The sequence below is a fragment of the Podarcis raffonei genome, chromosome 18, assembly GCF_027172205.1.
Source record: "Podarcis raffonei isolate rPodRaf1 chromosome 18, rPodRaf1.pri, whole genome shotgun sequence".
Lineage (NCBI taxonomy): Eukaryota > Metazoa > Chordata > Lepidosauria > Squamata > Lacertidae > Podarcis > Podarcis raffonei.
In genome coordinates, this window is record NC_070619.1 from 9,923,516 (window position 1) to 9,939,817 (window position 16,302).

Genomic DNA, 16,302 nt, shown 5'->3' on the forward strand with positions numbered 1-16,302 from the left:
GTCTCTTGTTTATGCGAATAAGATGACCATGGGCTGATCAACTTGTGTGATTCGTGGCAATAAAAATAAGATGTTAAAGATAACAATATCAACAAAACGGACAATGAAATTAAGAGGCAGAGACGACGATGAATTTACGGAGGAACAGAAGATGCTTTTTTCTCACATACAGAAGCATTGCACACAGGTTAATCCATTAGCAGGGTTTTAAGAGCGCTTGCAATTTTACAATGAATGGATGATAGGTGATTTAAATATGTTATAAATTTAACAATGGAAATGCAGCATGTTGACAAATAATGGAACCAGGGAAGTCAATTTGTTTTGGTTTTGTATTTTTATTTTTGATTATTTTTAGAAAATCAATTTAATTTTTTTTTAAAAAAATATGATGATAATATCAAGAATGCAGAATTAGATAAACTAACAGGAAGGATTTGAAACCGGCGGGACCAGAAATTCACAGAAGACTGGAGTAAATTTACGGACTATTTGAAAAGTATTTGTGAAGATCAGATGATGTTTGTAGGTTTGCAATAAGTTTTCTGGGGAGTATTATTGGAAGTATTGTAAAAATGTAGAAGGGGGAGGATGATCTGTTAAGAGATGTAAAGGCAATATAAAGTTAAGAAATGCATAAGAAGTGGTTAAAAGGGTGGATCCTCAGAGGTGCTGATGGAAGTCTGAAAAGATTGTATAAGTGATAGGTTTTGTGGTATATTTTATATGTTATATAAAATATTTTATATATTTTATATGTTATATAAAATATTTTATATATTTTATATGTTTATTTTATATGTTTATTTTATTTTATATATGTTTATTTTATTTTATATGTTTATTTTATACATTTTATATGTTTATTTTATATATTTTATATGTTTATTTTATATGTTAAAATCAATAAAAATTATATTAAAAAAAATCAACAATGATTTAGGCCAGCTGGCCTCCTCTGGATCGTAGGAGCAATAAAAACCTTCCTTTGACCTTGCACACAGAAGAAAAACCGGCAATTTTTGCATTTTGGGCTGTGCAATGCGGTTCCTCCTTCCTAAGTTTGGCGGTGGCAGCGAGGAAGGCAGCTGGGTCTCTGTGGCGCAATCGGTTAGCGCGTTCGGCTGTTAACCGAAAGGTTGGTGGTTCGAGCCCACCCAGGGACGCGGTGGGAAGCTTGCCTTTTTTTTAATATATATTCCTTTTAATTTTTTTTTGCAAAAATGAAATAATAATGCACATCTCCTTTGTAAGCTGGGGCGCGCACGACTGCATCAAGGGAGGTTGGGAGGAATATGGATTGGTGCATAGAAAACTAGGGACGCTATAAAAAATTTCTATATATGTGCAAGAAAGGGCAAGGGAGCCTCTGCCAGGAACCAAGATGGCCGCGCCGGCATCGAAGCCGGAAGCAGATCTTTCAAGCACATTTTTATTTTTATTTTGTCGTTTTCGTTTTTTATTATTGATCATTTTTCTTTTCTCTCTTTTTTTTGTATTTTTCCTTCTGGACATTTGGATGCCATGCTTAATTCTTGCTTTCTCTGTCATTTTTAAAAATGCAATAGATAAAAATAAAAAACAACTTCCCCAGGCCAGTTTGTTACTATAGCTTGATTTCAAAGAGCTGCTGTATTTCAAGGACATTTCTATTTTTATATTTATTTTGTCTTTTTCGTTTTTTATTATTGATCATTTTTCTTTTCTTTTTTTGTATTTTCCCTTCTGAACATTTGGATGCCATCCTTATTTCTTGCTTTCTCTGTCATTTTTAAAAATGCAACAGAAAATAAAAATAAAATAAAATAAAATAAAAAATAAAAAAACTTCCCTAAGCAAGTTACTATAATGTATTTTGATTCCAAATAATGTATTTTTTAAATTTAAAATTTTAAAAGATGATGCTGTTAAGGTGCTACACTCAATATGCCAGCAAATTTGGAAAACTCAGCAGTGGCCAGAAGATTGGAGAAGATCAGTCTACATCCCAATCCCAAAGAAGGGCAGTGCCAAAGAATGCTCCAACTACCGCACAATTGCACTCATTTCACACGCTAGCAAGGTTATGCTTAAAATTCTACAAGGAAGGCTCAAACAGTATGTGGATCGAGAACTCCCAGAAGTGCAAGCTGGATTTTGAAGAGGCAGAGGAACCAGAGACCAAATTGCAAACATGCGCTGGATTATGGAGAAAGCTAGAGAGTTCCAGAAAGACATCTACTTCTGCTTCATTGACTATGCAAAAGCCTTTGACTGTGTCGACCACAGCAAACTATGGCAAGTTCTTAAAGAAATGGGAGTGCCTGATCACCTCATCTGTCTCCTGAGAAATCTCTATGTGGGACAAGAAGCTACAGTTAGAACTGGATATGGAACAACTGATGGGTTCAAAATTGGGAAAGGCGTACGACAAGGCTGTATATTGTCTCCCTGCTTATTTAATTTATACGCAGAATACATCATGCGAAAGGCTGGGCTGGATGAATCCCAAGCTGGAATTAAGATTGCCGGAAGAAATATCAACAACCTCAGATATGCAGATGACACAACCTTGATGGCAGAAAGTGAGGAGGAATTAAAGAACCTTTTAATGAGGGTGAAAGAGGAGAGCGCAAAATATGGTCTGAAGCTCAACATCAAAAAAACGAAGATCGTGGCCACTGGTCCCATCACCTCCTGGCAAATAGAAGGGGAAGAAATGGAGGCAGTGAGAGATTTTACTTTCTTGGGCTCCATGATCACTGCAGATGGTGACAGCAGTCACGAAATTAAAAGACGTCTGCTTCTTGGGAGAAAGGCGATGGCAAACCTAGACAGCATCTTAAAAAGCAGAGACATCACCTTGCCAACAAAGGTCCGTATAGTTCAAGCTGTGGTTTTCCCAGGAGTGATGTATGGAAGTGAGAGCTGGACCATAAAGAAGGCTGCTTGCTGAAGAATGGATGCTTTTGAATTCTGGTGCTGGAGGAGACTCTTGAGAGTCCCATGGACTGCAAGAAGATCAAACCTCTCCATTCTGAGGGAAATCAGCCCTGAGTGCTCACTGGAAGGACAGATCCTGAAGCTGAGGCTCCAAGACTTTGGCCACCTCCTGAGAAGAGAAGACTCCCTGGAAAAGACCCTGATGTTGGGAAAGATGGAGGGCACAGGGAGAAGGGGACAACGGAGGACGAGATGGTGGGACAGTGTTCTCGAAGCTACCAGCATGAGTTTGACCAAACTGCGGGAGGCAGTGGAAGACAGGAGGGCCTGGCGTGCTCTGGTCCAGGGGGTCACGAAGAGGCGGACACCACTAAACGACTGAACAACAACAACAACAATGTATTTTTGACCTTGAAAAGCCTGGAGCTGGGAAGGCCTGTTATCCCTCCCCTTCGCCGCTAGGTGGCAGCAGCAGCAGCAGCAGGCGGCGCCTCCAGGAGCCGGAAGCGGAACCTTTGCAGGGCGGAACTGTGGCGCCGGTGGCGTCGGCTCCCCACCCGGAGCCTTTAGGGAGCAGCACCCGCCTGGCTCCGCCCAGGGAGGGAGAAGGTGGCTTGAAGGGCTGCAGAAATGGCGACTCTGGCAGGTGAGGGGGGGGCTGGGGGGGATATATATATATTTTGGGGGGTGGGCGTCCCCTGCTGGCTGACCCCCCCAGGCAGGCAGGCAGGGGGGGTCAAGGGACCAGGAGCCCCCCACTTTATTCTTGTTTAGTCGTGTCCGACTCTTCGTGACCCCATGATCTGGCTTATTTTATTTTTATTTATTTTATTTTTATTTTTATTTTTACATGGGGCTGGTCCAGATCAGTGTAGACAACCTTGGAACCAGTGTATGAAATTGTATACAGTAGTACTGACTGCACAATATTGCAATATTTTGTACAATATCAGTCAAGACTCGCATTGCAACTCGCGGAGACTCTATAGCTACACAGGGTGATATAATTTTTGAGAATTCTAAGGAAAAACCATCTTCCGCAGAAACTGCTGCTTGCCTTCTATCACTGTGCCATTGAGAGCGTGCTCACTTATGGCTTATGTGTGTGGTACGGAAGCTGTACTACCCAGGACAGGATGGGGTTGTGCAGAGTTGTTAAGGCAGCAGAGAGCATTGTTGGCTGCCCACTCTCCACCTTAGAGCAGATTTATGCCACAAGGTGCCATAGGAAGGCACTGGACATAGTAAAAGATCCATCGCATCCTGGTCACTGTCTCTTCGAGCTCCTGCCGTCGGGACGGAGATACAGGACGATGAAGACAAGAACGAGCCGGCTTAAGCACAGCTTCTTCTCCAGAGCGATCCCGGCCCTGAATGGGAAGCCTGGACTTTGAAAGTCATCTAATCTTCCTTGCTGTACTATACTGTATTGTTTTAATTAGTGTTTTTATGGAGCAGTCAAGTAATTTCATTGTCCCTGAGAGGGGGCAATGACAATAAAGATATTATTATTATTATTATTATTATTATTATTAATGCAATATTAGAAAGACTCAGAGTAGACCTATTGATAAATTCCTGCATTAGAAATACTCAAGTTAGACCTAAGGGAATTAATGGAGACGCTAGCCCTTAAATTATATATTTCTTGTTGTTGTTTAGTCGTGTCCGCCTCTTCGTGACCCCTGGATCAGAGCACGCCAGGCACTTGGGTTTTTTTTATGTTGAGCTTCAGACCATATTTTGCGCTCTCCTCTTTTAAAAGTAGAGACATCACCTTGCCAACAAAGGTCCGTGTAATTCAAGCTCTGGTTCTCCCAGTAGTGATGTATGGAAGTGAGAGCTGGACCATCAAGAAGGCTGATCGCCGAAGGATGGATGCTTTTGAATGATGGTGCTGGAGGAGACTCTTGAGAGTCCCATGGACTGCAAGAAGATCAAACCTCTCCATTCGGAAGGAAATCAGCCCTGAGTGCTCACTGGAAGGACAGATCCTGAAGCTGAGGCTCCAAGACTTTGGCCACCTCAGGAGAAGAGAAGACTCCCTGGAAAAGACCCTGATGTTGGGAAAGATGGAGGGCGCAAGGAGAAGGGGACGACGGAGGACGAGATGGCTGGACAGTGTTCTTGAAGCTACCAGCGTGAGTTTGACCAAACTGCGGGAGGCAGTGGAAGACAGGAGGGCCTGGCGTGCTCTGGTCCAGGGGGTCACGAAGAGGCGGACATGACTAAACAACAATGCGTCCGCCATGTGGGGAGAACATGAATTCATTTATTTGACAGGTGCGCAACCCAGCTCTCAGAAGTGGATTGCAATTGAAATCAAAATATCCATTTCAATGCAAGAAATAGTATAAATCGCCAGTAAAAACCCACAGCAATTGCAGTTGGAAGAATTAGGACCGGAAGATGTTTCTTTTTCTTCTTCTTCTTCTTCTTCTTCTTCTTCTTCTTCTTCCTGTTACATTTATTTCTCGTCGCTTATATCCTCCAAAAAGCTTGAGGTGGCGTAAATAGTTTTCCCCACCCCCTCCCGTTTCATTCCTCGCAACAACCTTGTGAGGTAGGCTAGGCTGAGAAACAGTGACTGCACCCCAAGTCGCCCAGTGAGTGGGAGGATTTGAACCCAGTTCCCGCAGGTTGAAGCAGCCGCTTATGCCATATAAAAGGGTTTTCTTGGAGGGAGGGGCGGAGAGAGGAAAAACTCCGGGGGCCTCATTTAAAGAAAACTTGTCTCCCAGATGCTTTGCGCTGATTTTAGAGGGTAGGGGTCTGCACCCAGAAAAGACACCTGGGCTGTGGAGAGGCCTTGGCCCCCAGATCTCAGAAGAGCAGTCAGGGAGGCTAACAAAGCGCGTACTCTGTTATGAGTCTTGGTAATATGAGCCTTGTGCTAGGAAGCTGGAGATGGTCCCTCGGGTGACTGGAAAGTGGCGGGGATGTTGTCGGGCGAAGGCAAGTGGAACAGGTGCTCAGGCACAGCGCCCGGGGGCTGGATCAGTCCCCCAGTTGCCGCAGTTGGCCCGTTTGCAGTCTTCGGAGGCCAGCAAGCGTAGGATAATGCCTTATGCTCTCTCCGAACAAAAATGGTAGAATTGTATTTATTATTATTGAATGAATGAATGAACTTTATTACGGTCACAGACCAGGATAAAAAACAAAACAAAAACATATAAATAAAATAGCAGTTAGGATTTATTTTTATTTTTTTTTAACCGATAATTGTTAGAGCAAATAAGGGCAAAGAAACAAGCATAGGATAAAACATCTGAATAAAATACAAGATTAAACACAGATAATGGATGGGTAAAAACTGATAAGATAAGAACTAAAAACAAATAAAAACACGCAGTTAAAAGAACTGTAAGAGCATAAGGACTAAAAGACTCGCAGTTAAAACAACTATAAGAGGCTGGAGAGTAGAAGCCTCCTAAAACAGACAATTAAAACAATGTACAGCAATAAATTTAGAAACAATGTACAACAATAAACTATCCCAGGGAGTTGACTCAGAGTCACCCATGGAACCGAGTTTGGGGATTTATTATTATTATTATTAAACTTTATTTGCACATTAAGTGTTACACATTATGAACCACATTATTCTATTATAAAAATCTACACAAAAAGAAAAGACAAAAACAAAAAATGCAAACGAAAAAGTCTTATCAAAAACATACAGTTATTTAAGAAATACAAACCATCATCCATGATATTCTAAACACATATTTCCAGTGAGAGATCCTTTTATCTTGACCTTACCTTTTTCTCCTCGCAACTCTCACTTTCTAATCTGTACCTAATCTCTGGTTTTATTCCCTGATTTATTTGATGACTTCCTTCTACCTCTGTGCAGTTCCTAATTTCTCATCTGTTAAAGTCTCTGTGTCCATTTTTAGCTCTGCGAAAAGCCATTTGTATTATCTCTGTGGAATTTAATCCATGCTCAACCGCTGTGGTTTTACTTCCAGCTTCCCGTGTCGCCCTGCGTGGCCTGTCCCTTTGGAGGTAAGCATGCCTGTGGCAATTCTCACTCTCTTAGAGAACACTGAGCCCAATTGTTTGATTATTTTGGCTCTTTAAAGCTAAAGGGACCCCTGACCATTAGGTCCAGTCGTGGCCGATTCTGGGGTTGCGGAGCTCATCTCGCTTTACTGGCCGAGGGAGCCGGCATCCAGCTTCCGGGTCATGTGGCGAACCAGAGCAGCGCACGGAAACGCCATTTACCTTCCTGCCGGAGCGGTACCCCTCGGCCAGTAAAGCGAGATGAGCGCCGCAACCCCAGAGTCAGCCACAACTGGACTTAATGGTCAGGGGTCCCTTTACCTTTACCTTTATATTTTAGAATTGCTAGGTGATGCAGGTAGTGTGCCAGAGAGTCGAAACAGGAAGATGGGAAATAGCAAGCTGTTTGAGGCTTACTCTCAAGTAACTGTGTAGGCCAGTTGCTCCCTGGGGAAGGGGGCACCCCTTTGTTCCCACAGACTCATCCGATACCCTGCAAAAAGAATTGCTCAGAACAGCGGTAGGTCTGCCCCACTAAAAGGTAAAGGGACCCCTGACCATTAGGTCCAGTCGTGGCCGACTCTGGGGTTGCGGCGCTCATCTCGCTTTACTGGCCGAGGGAGCCGGCGTACAGCTTCCGGGTCATGTGGCCAGCAGGACTAAGCCGCTTCTGGCGAACCAGAGCAGCGCACGGAAACGCCGTTCACCTTCCCGCCAGAGTGGTGCCTATTGATCTACTTGCACTTTGAGGTGCTTTTGAACTGCTAGGTTGTCAGGAGCAGGGACCGAGCAACGGGAGCTCACCCCGTCACGGGGATTCAAACCGCTGGCCTTCTGATCGGCAAGTCCTAGGCTCTGTGGTTTAACCCACAGCGCCACCCGTGTCCCTCTGCCCCACTAAAGGAGGATGGTATTGAAACTTTGGGTGGGGTGCTGATTTTGAGTGCTGTGCACGAGCCCCGCTTTGACACCCATGACTTCTCGCTTTCCCCGAACAGGCCACTCGCGGCGTCTGGCGCACCCGCTCGCTCGCTCCATCAGACGCCCGTGACGGACAGCACAGACAGGTAGGCCGAACCCCAAATACCCCCCTCTTTGCTGGGCAGCCGGGGGGATTCTGTGGGGCAGGTGGAAAGGAGCTTTGAGAGCCACTGTTTGGTAGCCATAAACCAGGGAGACCTCGCTTCCAGTCGCCTCTCCACGGGCTCAGTGGGGACCAGTTGTTTGCCTCTCAGCTTAGCCTGCCTCGTAGAATTTTAGCATAGGAAGGGGAACCCAGAGGTCATCCAGCCAAGCCCCCAGCAATACAGGGGTTGCGGCGAAAGAATCCCTGACAAATGGCCCTCCAACCTCTGCTTAAAAACCTCTGAGGAAGGAGAGTCCACCAGCTTCCCGACGGAGACTGTTTTGTTATCAAACAGCTCTTACCACTGGAAAGTTATTCCTGATGTTGGAATCCGTTGGTTCGGGTCCTTGCTGGCTCCATCTCCCATGGGACAACTCCCCTTCCAGTATTTAATGATGGATCTCATATCTCATACGCTTCTCTAAGATTATTTACCATATTTTTTGCTCTATAAGACTCACTTTTTCCCTCCTAAAAAGTAAGGGAAAATGTGTGTGCGTCTTATGGAGCGAATGCAGGCTGCGCAGCTATCCCAGAAGCCAGAACAGCAAGAGGGATTGCTGCTTTCGCTGCGCAGAGATCCCTCTCGCTGTTCTGGCTTCTGAGATTCAGAATATTTTTTTTCTTGTTTTCCTCCTCCAAAAACTAGGTGCGTCTTGTGCTCTGGTGCGTCTTATAGAGCGCAAAATACGGTATATCCTGCTTTCCACTCATGTAGGTCTCAAAACGACCTCCAACAACGATAACATATAAGCAATTTAAAACTCGCAAATTTTTAAACACCAAGAATTTTATATCTCCACCCGAAAACATCTGAGATCCATCCAGGGCGATGCAAAGGCCACTGGGAATAAAACAGTTTGACCGGACATCTGAAACTCCAGTAGGGATGGGAGTCTCCTTGTTGGACTCTCTGCCTAACTTGTCCCTGCCTAATTTCTTGTGGGAGGGAGTTCCATAGGTCTGTGCAGCCGATACCGGAATTTGCACCCAGCTCTTGTTCATGCGGGACTCCAGTCAGAAACCAGCAAGGTTGGAGTGATAACAAGAGCCAGGAAACTGGGTTCTAAGGGGGTCGCCTAGCCCGAACCCCTGCGATTCCTCAGCAGAGAACGGTGCCCTGATGGTATCCTTTCCTCCGTAGTTCTGCTCAGCTTCAGAAGAAGAGCGCCAGCACCGTTGTTCAGAAGAAATCGTACCTTCCTAGCAGCCGGGGGGAGTATGTCATCACCAAGCTAGACGACTTGGTCAATTGGGCTCGGAGGGTGAGTGGCAGCTTTGCGAGAATTATTATTATTAAAGGTAAAGGGACGCCTGACCATTAGGTCCAGTAGTGGCCGACTCTGGGGTTGTGGCGCTCATCTCGCTTTACTGGCCGAGGGAGCCGGGGTCCAGCTTCCGGGTCATGTGGCCAGCAGGACTAAGCCGCTTCTGGCGAACCAGAGCAGCGCACAGAAACGCCGTTTACCTTCCCGCCGGAGTGGTGCCTATTTATCTACTTGCGCTGGTGTGCTTTTGAACTGCTAGGTTGGCAGGAGCAGGGACCGAGCAACGGGAGCTCACCCTGTCGCGGGGATTCAAACTGCTGACCTTCTGATCTGCAAGCACTAGGCTCTGTGGTTTAACCCACGCCCCTATTATTATTATTTTGTTTAATTGCTGCTAGAGACTTGGTTCATCCTGCCCGTAACATCTCCTGCAGGCCCTGAAGCCTTATATACCTGTGTTTTACCCCGAGCCACACTTGACCTTTCACTTTCCCAAATGCGGAAGCCACAAAAACGCAAAATAAATGGCGAAAACAGACAGACCTCAGCGTAACACTCAAAACGGAGCATGTTCGGCTTCCAAAAAATGTTCGCAAACTGGAACACCTACTTCCGGGTTTGCTAGTGTTTGAGTTCCAAGTTGTTTGAGAACCAAGGCATTTGAGAACCAAGGTACCACTGTATTAGCACCTACAATTCCTAATAGAAAAGCCTCGAGTTTTTAAAATAAAAGTTAGTGGCTCATAGGGACGCGGGTGGCGCAGTGGGTTAAACCACAGAGCCTAGGACTTGCCAATCAGAAGGTCAGCAGTTCGAATCCCCACAATGGGGTGAGCTCCCGTTGCTCGGTCCCAGCTCCTGCCAACCTAGCAGTTCGAAAGCACACCAGTGCAAGTAGATAAATAGGTACCGCTCTGGCGGGAAGGTAAACGGCGTTTCCGTGTGCTGCTCTGGTTCGCCAGAAGCGGCTTAGTCCTGCTGGCCACATGACCCGGAAGCTGTACGCCGGCTCCCTCGGCCAATAAAGCGAGATGAGCGCCACAACCCCAGAGTCAGCTATGACTGGACCTAATGGTCAGGGGTCCCTTTACCTTTACCTTTACTCAATGCTGAGCATCTCCTCCGCCCACAGAGCTCCTTGTGGCCGATGACCTTCGGCTTGGCTTGCTGCGCCGTCGAGATGATGCACATGGCTGCCCCTCGCTACGACATGGACCGCTTCGGGGTGGTCTTCCGAGCCAGCCCCCGGCAAGCCGACGTCATGATCGTGGCGGGCACACTCACCAATAAGATGGCACCCGCCCTTCGGAAGGTAGGCCGGGTGTAATCCGAGAGACGGCCCTTTCAGGGACGATGGGAGACGTTGGTTTGGCCCGAGGGCCATATTCGCTTCTGGGGGGCCGCCTGCTGGCAGAGGGCAGGGCCAAAGGCGAAATGTTTTAAACAATTTAAAATTTTGGTTCCTCTTGTTTTGCTTCTGTTGGGGTTGGTAAAATGTTTAGTTGGGGCTGGTGGTTATATTAACTTGGGCATAACTGTAAACATTATTATTATTATTATTATTATTATTATTATTATTATTATTACAGTAGTACCTCAGGTTAATTACTTAATTCGTTCTGGAGGTCCATTCTTAACCTGAAACTGTTCTTAACCTGAAGCACCACTTTAGCTAATGGGGCCTCCTGCTGCTGCCGCGCTGCCGGAGCACAATTTCTGTTCTCATTCTGAAGCAAAGTTCTTAACCTGAAGCAATATTTCTGGGTTAACGGAGTCTGTAACCTGAAGTGTATGTAACCCGAGGTACCACTGTATTATTATTATTATTATTTCTGTAGCCCGCCCATCTGGCTGGGTTTCCCCAGCCACTCTGGGCAGCTTACAGCATATATAAAAACATAATAAAGCAAACATCTAAAAAACTGAATATCTTATACAGATTGTAAATAAACCAATAAAACAAAGAAACTGATAATAATGATGGCCCTCAGAAGGGAACACAGCCCTCGGGCAGAGTACAAAGTTTTAAAGGGCAGAAGCAATTATTATTATTATTAGTTTTTATTGATTTATTGGTTTGTTTATAATCTGTACAGTCGTACCTTTGATATCCTGTGACATTTTTAATGTGTGTGTTTTTGGCGGCGGGGGGGGGCGTTGTTGCTGTTTTAACAATTTATTTTGCGCTTCTATCTTGTGTTTCCACCCTGTGCGCCACCCTGAGATTGTAGGATGAAGGGCGGTGTACACATTCAATAAATAAAAATAAACTTACTAAGCTTTGCAGATCCAGGTCTCTGCAACTCATTTTGACTCCAGAATGCAAAACCCGTCGTCTTCTTTGTTTCGACAGGTGTATGACCAGATGCCTGAGCCACGCTACGTAGTTTCCATGGGGAGGTAAAGAAAAATGGAAATATTTCTTTCCTATTGTCGTCGGGGAAAGTGGGTGTACTTTGTAATCATTTTTCAAGCTTATAACCTCCATTCATCTCCCTGCCGCTGGTTGTCGCCCGTGATTTGAACTCTAGGCTCTGACGTGCTTTTGCTGCTGTCTCTACTGAATCTTTCCTCCTCCTGCAAACCGCACTCCCTTTGTTTCCGCGGAGGGGGGTTTAAACCGACGTATCCCATAATCAGCAGTGCCACCTCTTGGGGGAGGGGGGCCAGGGGGGCCAGAGGTGCAAATATAATAAATATAATAATCAGATTTCGGAAAGCTGGTATCATGGGATAAAGTTCATCCGTTTGGTTGAAATAATCAAATTTAAATAGTTTAAATTGGATTTTGAACATGTGCAATCAACCATTTCTGTTTGGAATTTCATCGCACTGTTATCGTCCTTTGTGGGCTGGGCAAGCTGCTATTCCAAATAACGTTTTTTAATAGGGTCGGGAGCACTGAGGGCGAGTTTGCGGCACCAAAACGATGGCTTAAATAGTGAATAATAGGTTGGCTAAAACATTGGACTGCGCTCTATTGGTGTTTTGTCCTGTTATTTTTCAGCTGCGCTAACGGTGGCGGCTATTACCATTACTCTTACTCCGTGGTTCGTGGCTGTGACCGGATCGTGCCGGTGGACATCTACGTCCCAGGTAAACAAGACGACGTGCATCACTGGGGGTTGGGCTAGATGACCGTTGGGGTGCCCTTCCAACTCTACAGTTCTCTGATTTTGTTAGCTGTCTCTCCTTGGCTGCTCTTCCCCAGCCTGCAGCCGCTTCAGACTCCCATCAGCCCAGGACACGGAGTCCAAAGTGGCTGGTGATGGCTTTGGACTTGAGATCTGGCCTCCTTGCAGAGTTCTTTTGGACTCACAGCTATCCATGGAGGTGCAGATCCATTCTGGTGGATCGGGCCCATCCAGCATGGGTGGCCAACAAGATTCCCCCATGGAAAGCCCACAAGCATGTTCTGAGCCCCAGAACAACTCTCTCCCCCTGTGGTTTGTAGCAACTGATATTCAGAAGCATTCACAGCTGTCCATGGAGGTGCAAGTCCATTCTGTGTCCAGTGCAGCTGTCTACCAGCTCCGTCTGGTACGCAGGATGAGACCCTCCCTGCCTGTAGACTGTCTGGCCAGAGTGGTCCATGCTCTGGTTATCTCCTGCTTGGACTACTGCCATGCGCTCTACGTGGGGCTACCTTTGAAGGTGACCCGGAAAATACAACTAAAATCCAGAATGCGGCAGCTAGACTGGGGACTGGGAGCGGCCGACAAGACCACGTAACACCGGTCCTGAAAGACCTACATTGGCTCCCAGGACGTTTCCGAGCACAATTCAGAATGTTGGTGCTGACCATTAAAGCCCTAAACGGCCCAGTATCCCTGAAGGAGCGTCTCCACCCCCAGCGTCCACCCCGGACACCGGGGTCCAGCTCCGAGGGCCTTCTGGCGGTTCCCTCCCTGCGAGTTGTGTGGTTTCAGTGGTACCTTGGGTGTTAACCTTAATTCGTTCCGGAGTTCCGTTCTTAACCTGAAACTGTTCTTAACCTGAAGCACCACTTTAGCTAATGGGGCCTCCTGCTGCTGCTGTGCCGCCGGAGCACAATATCTGTTCTCATCCTAAAGCAAAGTTCTTAACCTGAGGTACTATTTCTGGGTTAGCGGAGTCTGTAACCTGAAGCATATGTAACCCGAGGTACCACTGTACAGGGAACCAGGCAGAGGGCCTTCTCGGTGGTGGCGCCCTCCCTGTGGAACGCCCTCCCATCAGATGTCAAGGAAATAAACAACTATCTGACTTTTAGAAGACATCTGAAGGCAGCCCTGTTTAGGGAGGTTTGATGTTTCATAATTTGCCGGGAGTCACCCAGAGTGGCCGGGGCAACCCAGTCAGATGTGCTGCATATACAAAACAGATCATTATTGCTTTTGTTATCCCTTAGGGTCTTGGGCCTTAGGATACTTTTCAACTTTACGATTCTATTATCATTATGCAATACAAGGGTTGGGCAAGGAGATTCCGGCCTGGACAACCGCCTCGCCTCTGCCCTGTGATGGTCTGATTGCGAACCCCCTTCTCTGCAGGTTGCCCCCCAACAGCCGAAGCTCTCCTCTACGGGATCCTGCAGCTGCAGCGCAAGATCAAGCGGGAAAAACGACTCCAGATTTGGTACCGGAAGTAGCAACGGCACGTCGGCTGGCGAGCCCGAAAATGACGGTGGCGCACGTGGTTTAGCGCATTTTGCACACAGCTTTCTCTACAAGTTTGCAATTATATATAGAGATAAACAGAGTACATTGGTTTGGTGGCCTGTCTCTTTTCACAGAATAATCAAGGGCTTCTCGCAGGGAGGGAACCGCCAGAAGGCCCTCGGAGCTGGACCTCAGTGTCCGGGCTGGACGATGGGGGTGGAGACGCTCCTTCAGGTATACTGGGCCGTTTAGGGCTTTGAAGGTCAGCACCAACCCTTTGAATTGTGCTCGGAAACGTACTGCAAAAGCACCCAGGTTTTGAGATTCAAAAGGATCAGGAAAGACATCTCGCTAACCGCCCCCCTTCTCCTCCCCCAACCAATAAATAAATAAATTGATATGGGCATTTGTGCCTTATATTTCCCTGCCAAAATGCAGAATTTGGAATTAAATTTGTGGCTGGGGAGGAGATCGAGTGAACATTTATTCTTTAGAGCCTGCCCATCTGGCTGGGTTTACCTAGCCACTCTGGGCGGCTCCCAACAGAATAATACTAATACTAATAATAATAAAGTGATAAAACATCAGACATTAAAAACTTCCCTAAACAGGGCTGCCTTCAGATGTCTTCTAAAAGTCAGATAGTTGTTTATTTCCTTGACATCTGATAGGAGGGCGTTCCACAGGGCAGGCGCCACCACCGAGAAGGCCCTCTGCCTGGTTCCTTGTAACCTCACTTCTCGCAGGGAGGGAACCGCCAGAAGGCCCTCGGGAGATGGACCCAGGTGTCCGGGATGGACAATAGGGGTGGATACACTCCTTCGGGTATACTGGGCTATTTAGGGCTTTAAAGATCAGCACTAACACTTTGAATTGTGCTCGGAAATGTACTGGGAGCCAATGTAGGTCTTTCAGGACTGGTGTTATGTGGTCTCGGCAGCCATTCCCAGTCCCCAGTCTAGCTGCCACATTCTGGATTAGTTGTAGTTTCTGGGTCACCTTCAAAGGTCTGAGGCATACAGTGGTACCTCGGGTTAAGTACTTAATTCGTTCCGGAGGTCCGTTCTTAACCTGAAACTCTTCTTAACCTGAAGCACCACTTTAGCTAATGGGGCCTCCTGCTGCTGCCACGCCGCCGGAGCCCGATTTCTATTCTCATCCTGAAGCAAAGTTCTTAACCTGAAGCACTATTTCTGGGTTAGCAGAGTCTGTAACCTGAAGCGTATGTAACCTGAGGTACCACTGTATTACCATCATGAGGGCTACCAGCGTGAGTTTGACCAAACTGTGGGAGGCAGTGGAAGACAGGGGTGCCTGGTGTGCTCTGGTCCAGAGGGTCATGAAGAGTCGGACATGACGAAACAACACCACCATGGGGACTAGAAGCTTTTTTTTTTTAAAGCAGAAGTTGAGGTTCTAGGAACGCTAACGCACACACAGACACACAAGCGCACCCCATTCACACATTTTGCAACTGGTGGCTTTGGGCCAGTCGCTAGCTCTCTGCCTAACCTACCTCTCAGGCTTGTTGTGAAGATTAAATGAGGGAGAAAGGAACTAAGCACACCGACTCGAGCTCCTTTGGTGGGATATAAATGTGAAACTGATAGCAAGAGCAGGATGAGACCCAGCATTGTGCGGGTCGACTTTCGGAAGGCAGCCTGTTTGCTCAGGGGATAAACGTTTGTGCTTTGGAGGCAGGAAGCCCCGGGTTCAAACTCTGGTTAAAAAAGGTAAAGGGACCCCTGACCGTTAGGTCCAGTCGTGACCGACTCTGGGGTTGCGCCGCTCATCTCGCTTTACTGGCCGAGGGAGCTGGCGTACAGCTTCCGGGTCATGTGGCCAGCAGGACTAAGCCGCTTCTGGCGAACCAGAGCAGCGCACGGAAACGCCGTTTACCTTCCCGCTGGAGCGGTACCTATTTATCTACTTGCACTTTGACGTACTTTCGAACTGCTAGGTTGGCAGGAGCAGGGACCGAGCAACAGGAGCTCACCCCGTCATTGCGGGGATTCGAACCGCCGACCTTCTGATCGGCAAGTCCTAGGCTCTGTGGTTTAACCCACAGCGCCACCCGCGTGCCTTAAAAAAGAGGCAGGTGTAAAAAAGACCTCTGTTTGGAGAGCTGCTGCCAGACAGAGTGGTCATCAGCAGGCTGCATGGACCAATCGCCTGCCTTTAGAGCAGGGGTCGGCAAGGTTTATCTTGCGTGGGCCAGATCGGTCCCAGCCGCAATTTCCGGCGTCTGCGCAGACGCAATTTCCAGCACCGCGGAAGCGAGTCCCCGCACTGCGCTGTGCTGGTTTAGCGCAGCGCACAAGCGGGCAGATCAGTTCGGGGG

At 47.0% G+C, this 16,302-nt stretch overlaps 1 protein-coding gene and 1 non-coding gene across 2 annotated transcripts; both read left to right on the top strand.

The window, feature by feature from the left end:
• The first annotated feature begins 1,092 nt into the window (after positions 1-1,092).
• TRNAN-GUU (transfer RNA asparagine (anticodon GUU)) lies at positions 1,093-1,166 on the top strand. The gene has a single exon. It is a non-coding gene; the product is annotated as a tRNA-Asn (tRNA).
• Positions 1,167-3,456: 2,290 nt separating this feature from the next.
• Positions 3,457-14,070, top strand: NDUFS7 (NADH:ubiquinone oxidoreductase core subunit S7). The gene is made up of 8 exons (XM_053372607.1): positions 3,457-3,568; positions 6,894-6,930; positions 7,926-7,994; positions 9,198-9,318; positions 10,454-10,633; positions 11,675-11,721; positions 12,329-12,417; positions 13,854-14,070. Exons 1-8 carry the CDS (start codon positions 3,553-3,555, stop codon positions 13,949-13,951), a joined length of 657 nt encoding a protein of 218 aa, XP_053228582.1. The 5' UTR covers positions 3,457-3,552; the 3' UTR covers positions 13,952-14,070.
• The last annotated feature ends 2,232 nt before the right edge of the window (positions 14,071-16,302 follow it).

Coding starts and splice junctions, on each gene's coding strand:
- NDUFS7 (XM_053372607.1), top strand. Junction 6,931..7,925: donor CGTGGCCTGTCCCTTTGGAG/GTAAGCATGCCT, acceptor TTCCCCGAACAG/GCCACTCGCGGCGTCTGGCG. Junction 10,634..11,674: donor TGGCACCCGCCCTTCGGAAG/GTAGGCCGGGTG, acceptor TTGTTTCGACAG/GTGTATGACCAGATGCCTGA.